The 5,998-nt window shown below is 49.6% G+C and overlaps 1 protein-coding gene across 1 annotated transcript; it reads right to left on the reverse strand.

Moving 5' to 3' along the window:
- Window positions 1-576: 576 nt before the first annotated feature.
- On the reverse strand, window positions 577-5,501 carry SLC25A6 (solute carrier family 25 member 6). The gene is made up of 4 exons (XM_049834626.1): window positions 5,325-5,501; window positions 3,626-4,112; window positions 2,755-2,895; window positions 577-2,253 (listed from the first exon to the last, which is right to left on the reverse strand). The coding sequence occupies exons 1-4, from the start codon at window positions 5,433-5,435 to the stop codon at window positions 2,096-2,098; spliced, it is 897 nt and encodes a 298-aa protein (XP_049690583.1). The 5' UTR covers window positions 5,436-5,501; the 3' UTR covers window positions 577-2,095.
- Between the last annotated feature and the right edge of the window lie 497 nt (window positions 5,502-5,998).

Here is a 5,998-nt window from a genome sequence, read left to right on the forward strand (position 1 = left end):
TTGAACACCAAGTAGTACATGCTGAACACACAGCATAGGTAAATTGCAGTTCCACTTAAAAAAACACCTACACTTGCATTGATTTGTTTTCCTATTTCTGGTTAAAACCTAGTTCTGGAGGGGAGGTGAAAAATATCCTCCCTCTTTCAGGGCTGCTTAAGTAATTGTCATGTTTGGTTCTTCCTCTCAAAGCTTGGGCCACCATACACTCACAGTGAGGTATCCTATCATCATCTCTACCTTTCAAGCCACCGATTCAGAAAATAAACCTAAGCCATGTATTTATACAGACAAAAACTCTTCCCCTGCCCCCCCAAATCAATATAAATACAACTGAAACAGCAAGTTGAAACATCAAATGACCTGTCCGCACCACAACAGAGCTAGCATTACTGAACAGGATAAAAAAAACACTTGCAGAGGGTACATAAAGTTTGCTATTAGCCTGTGTACAAAGTAGCTGTGTAACATACTTACATTCACATACAGATGTTGAAAGCAGTGCTTGTGCAACAGTGAAAGGAAAAAGGTAAATTATGTTTGAGAGGAAGGTAATAATCAGCCAAAGCCAAGCAGTTAATTTAAATACTTCATCTTGAACAGCAACCTCAGAAGGCACACAAAGAACTCAAGACAGCTCAGTCAGCCTTCAATGATTCATACAGTGACACAGTTTCTTTCTCACGATACAGGGAGTTCCTAAAAACACAACTGGAAGATGAACACCTTGTTTTCCTTTACTGGTCCCCCTACCACATCTCTGCAGCTTACAAAGTACAAAAGTAAGATTATGTACATATGAAGAACGGCACATAGGTATTACATTATCTCAAATAGCAGTACAAGAAATTATTCAGTCTGATTTTGGTCTTCTGACAATCCCTGGAACTAGACATCAATCAGTTAATATTGAAGGCTGACTTATCTTGATCTATATTTTACAGCTACGCAGAAGCACATTTATTCCCTCTCATACCCCTCATCAACTTCACCTCTTAGAATGAACCTCATTTCAGATTAAATTCACCTTCCACAGAGGTACTGACCACTGCTACAGATCAGGCCAAACAGTTATCTTGAATGGCACAATCAGCTTTTCCAAATAGCAGCAACAATACAATACATAGGTTACTCAGAAGTTGAAGGCATTTACTAGGTTCCTGGGTTTTTGCATGAATGCCATGTTGCTTTCTATATTGATTTTAAAAAAAATAATTTAATTTTAAGCTGTTTTACCAAGGGCAAGAGTATTACTTTTTGACTGTCCTTGGGACTTTGGGTTCTCCTAGCACTACAACAGAACACACCCCATTTTAAATCATATGAAAAGTTGCAAATCAATTTCTAAGAATCATGCAAAAAGCCAATTGCAGCAGCCCGTCATACACTATCAGGCACAAAGAATGGGAGTAGTTTCTATTAGTATAATCCATGCTCCCCCGCCCCACCCCACTGAAGTTCTCACATTCAAATTTTTTTTTTTTTTTAAAAATCAAGCTTATTCTGTTACAGTGCAGTGTATCAGAGGAACCATTATCTGAAACAAGTTTTCAAAACAAAAGAGGCTTTCCCAAAGCTTTTATGTAATAATTTCAACACAGACAGAGTAAGTATGTTTATTGTTTTACAGCAGAATGCCCCAATTTAAAAACAAAATTGCTAGATGTTCAGCTGTGCAAAATGGTACATAGTGCTTCAGTACAAGTGGAAAAGAACATGATTTGTTAGCAAGTACTTTCAAATACAATTTTATGGTCCTAGAAGATAGGACTTGAAACCGGGGACTGATCCACAGGCAAACTATTTTTTCTGCCTAAATTGGACCCAGCCACTTTGGACCCAGAACCAATACCACGCATTCCACATTGCTGAAAAAAAATAACTAAAATCACGACACTGAATTGCCAGATCCAGTGTCTTCATGCATGTTACTGAGAAATGGATCAGTCCTCTATGTCAGTTTCTAGCCCCATCTACAAATATCATCTGGCTCCGATAAATAAGACTCACAGGAATTTCTTGAAGGTCAATGGTCCATAATGGTAGTTATTCTACATGATCTGCTCAACTTGATTTCCAATTCTAGTTAGGCTGTTTAAATGACTTTCTTGAATTCATCATACAGCACAAGCACAAAAGCACCCCCCATGCCTCTGAGAACATTAGACCATGCACCCTTGAAGAACGCCTTTCCTCCCTCATCCCTTGCAATCTTCCGCCAGCAGTCAATTGTTCCAGAGTACATGATATCAGCTGTAGAAAAAGAGCACAGAGTCATTTTTTACTCCTATAATTGTATCTAAGATGTTTTTTAACAACTGCCCTATTTCCCTTCTCTAGCTACTTTGTGATGTCCCAAAACACATTTTAAGACTGTAACACAATACTTAGTTCAAGTTCAGGCAGTAGAAAAGCTTCCTATCTGCTTGCCTAGTTATTAAAACCTAAGTCACAAAATAAAAATGTTAAGCCTTCTTTTTGGCAATTATACTGTCCCCTAATTGCCTTCATTTAATCTGTCATTGCAAACAGGCAGTCCGTTTGCCCATTTCATATTCTATAAAGTCCTCAGCATAATTCCTGACAAACACCACAAGTTGAGCCCTACTGCGTTTCCTCGTATCATTTAAATGTAACCTAACTTATACCAGATTTATGGAACAAGGAACTGTAAGCGCTGAGGGATGACTATTAGGAAAAAAGAACCCCATCTTGTTAATGCTGCTTGAAGAACTACACAAATTAACAGCCTACCTCCTTTGCGCCCTGACTGCATCATCATTCTACGCCGCACTGTATCAAAAGGATAGGAGACCACACCAGCCACAGCAGTCACCGTCTGGGCAATCATCCAACTGATAACAATATGAGTATTTCTGGGATCTGGGAGCATGCCTGCAATAAAAAAAGTAATTAGCTTTTTATCTGGTACATCCTCTTCCAGTTCACTCAATGGATGACAGCTACTTTACGAGACAAACTATTATGAAACATTGTAAAGCCATACTTTGAAACTGCCACAAGATACTCAAACTTTAAACTTGCTGAAGCAATATAAAAAAACACTGAAGGAAATTCAGAGGATTTCCTCCTTGGTAATCAAAACAGTTAACACTGAAGCACCAGGATTCTTTTCAGACTGGCACAAGAAGAAATCTAACTATTACCTACTCTTTTTAGAAATAAGTGTCACTCAACTAAGTCACTGTTCCTGTGAATTACCCTGCACTCTATGGCCAAATGTCAATCTTAACAAGCAAGTGCTTTGTAAAAGCACCGCTCAATCCCACTCGGCTAAACACACCTGAATTGGTCCAATATAACTACAGTAACGCACTGAACAAAAAAGAACTTATTACAATCATGTATGGTTACCAACATGCTTCGCTGGCATTAGAGAAACTCCTTTAAGTACAAAATCAGGAGTACTTCAAAGCAGCCTGCTGCCTTCAACGCATGCCCCAGTTTTGCCTTGAACACTGCAGTGTCACTGACGTTGGCACCGATATCCCCCTCCATGCTCACATAGCTACTACAGACAGACATAGAGCAAGATCCAAGAACAGACATAAACAGACAATACAATTCTGAAAATAGGTTTATCAGATCCCCTCTGAAATGTTACCTTTTGCTGTATCATAGATCCCAAAGTAGGCAGCTCTATAGATGATGATGCCTTGGACAGAGACATTGAACCCTTGATACAAGCCACGCAGACCATCAGACTTGGTAATTTTGACTAGACAGTCCCCTAGACCAGAGAATTCTCTGTCTGCGCCAGCTTTTCCAACATCAGCAGCCAAACGGGTTCTTGCAAAATCCAAGGGGTAGACAAAGCAGAGAGAAGTGGCTCCAGCTGCACCACCAGAAGCCAGGTTACCAGCAAAATACCTCCAGAATTGAGTGTGCTTGTCTACACCTCCCAAGAACACCTGCTTATACTTATCCTTGAAGGCAAAGTTGAGAGCTTGAGTGGGGAAGTATCTGATGACATTTGCCAAGTTTCCTCTCCAGAAAGACAGCACTCCTTGTTCCTTTGGAATACGCACTACACAATCGATGATACCCTTGTACTGCTTATCAGCAGCAATTTGTTTACTTGCATGTTGTACCTGCAAATAAAAACACGTATTTTGACTGTATGCCTTGACGGGCCTGCACTACAGCTGGGCTTAAGTCTGCTTCTACTATAAAACAAAGAGCTGTTAAGCCTGAATGCCCGATGGCAGTTGTGCCCAGAGATTAAGCCTCTGTTAACCACGATAAATCAGCGGTAGTAGCAAGCTTCCGAGCAAAAGCTGCTGGGTCAGTCTAAATCTTAAGACTGGTAAGAACGGTCATTTATTCCTATTTTGGTGAAGGCCAAAGAACTCGAGGATTCACCCGAGTTCATTCTCAAGAACTAAACCGCTCGGTTTTACACACGCACAAAACAGGAGGACCCGTGTGAAGAAACAACCAGGGATACGGGAGGCCTTGTACGACCCTAAGAACCAGAAAAAGCCTTAAAATCGCTTCCCAGCTTCTTCAGAGCTCGCCAGAAGAGAAGGGCCCGGCCGTCAGGGAACAAGGGCAGGCAGGAGACGAGGACGTAAAGACTGGGACCACCTGCAGCCGACGGCCCGTACCGGCCGCGGCGGGCCCGCGGGCGGAGGCGACGCCTGGGCGAGCTGCCTGAGGCCGAGAGCGCTGCCCAGCCGGCGCCGGGACCGGGCAGGGGGTAGGACGGGACAGGACAGGCCAGGCCACCGGCGGCGCCCCCCTCCCCCCCGCCCCGTCCACGGCGAGGCCGGGTCCGCTCCCGCCGGCGACCGCCGCCAAGGTCACGCGGGTCACCTTGGGTCGCCGCCCCGCCCAGCCCCGTCCGCGGTGAGGGTGGGGGTGGGGGTCACCCCAAGGCCCCGCGCGCCGCCGGCGGGCCCGGCCCCGCCGAACGGGACCAATGCGCTGCCGGGGCCGCACCGTCACGTGAAGGTCACCAAGATGGCGCCGCGCGGCCGACCGCCCCCTTCGCCCTCTGCGCGCTCGGCGCCAGCCGCGGGCCGGGAGGAAGTGACACCGGGAGACGCCTCCCCCCCTCCCCCCTCCCCGGCATAGCGGAACCGGCTTCGCGGGCGCCCGCCGCCCACGTGACACACACTCCCCCCTCGCCCCCCCCCATGCCGGCAGCCGCCGCCTGGCGCGAGCCCTTTGTTCCTCGGGGGCGGCGCCCGCCCGCCTCCCCTCAGCGCCCGGCCCGGCCCGGCCGGGGCCTCGGCGGGCGCTCCGCGGGGGAAGGCGGCGGGCCGCCCCCGCTCCCCGCCGGGCTCGGCCGCGCCGCTGACCTGGAGCAAGAGCTTGACCCGCTCGATGGGCGCCACCGCCGTCTTGCTGATGGCGGCGGCGACGCCGCCCGCCAAAAAGTCCTTGAGGAAGGAGATGGCCTGGTCCGCCATGTTCGCGCCGCGCCGGGAGCCGCCGGGAAAGAGACGCCGCTGCCGCTCAAGCCGAAAGGGCGGGACCGCCGCCGCGCATGAGCTAAATGCCGGGCGCCGCCGGCCCCGCCCCGCGGCGCCCCATTGGCCGCGCCGCCCCGGGGGCGGGGCCTCGCCGCCCGGGCCGGCCGGCGGTGAGGGCGGGGCGGCTCCCCCCGCCCCTGCGGCGCCAGTGGCGCAGCGCCGCGTCGCCGCCGCCTGAGGGGAGCGGGAGGCCTCGTCTCCGCCCGGGGCCGGCAGCGGTGCGGGAGGCGCCGCTTCTGAGAGGGAGGGGGGGGGCCCTGGGCCGCAGAGGCGGCCGCCGGGTGGAGGGGAGCGGATTGGGGGCGCCGGCGGGTGTTTTGCTCCGCGCTCGCCCCCGTCGGGGTGAGGCCGGCGGAAGGCACGCCCGCCTTCCCCTCAGGTTCTGTTCCCGCCTGCTCCTCCTCGCCGCGGCGCCGGGCTTTAACGTCCCGGTGTCACCGAACTGATCCGAGAGGATGAAACGCCGAAGATGGGAACCGCGGCCTCCTAGAGAGGCAACG

The sequence above is a fragment of the Accipiter gentilis genome, chromosome 31 (assembly GCF_929443795.1).
Source record: "Accipiter gentilis chromosome 31, bAccGen1.1, whole genome shotgun sequence".
NCBI lineage: Eukaryota > Metazoa > Chordata > Aves > Accipitriformes > Accipitridae > Astur > Astur gentilis.

Excerpts from the sequence above, each read along its gene's own strand:
- SLC25A6 (XM_049834626.1), bottom strand. The coding sequence starts at position 5,435 with ATGGCGGACCAGGCCATCTCCTTCCTCAAGGACTTTTTGGCGGGCGGC. Across the intron at positions 4,113-5,324 it reads GGGTCAAGCTCTTGCTCCAG|GTACAACATGCAAGTAAACA; the intron begins GTCAGCGGCGCG and ends TTTTATTTGCAG. Across the intron at positions 2,254-2,754 it reads GCAGTCAGGGCGCAAAGGAG|CTGATATCATGTACTCTGGA; the intron begins GTAGGCTGTTAA and ends CTTTTTCTACAG.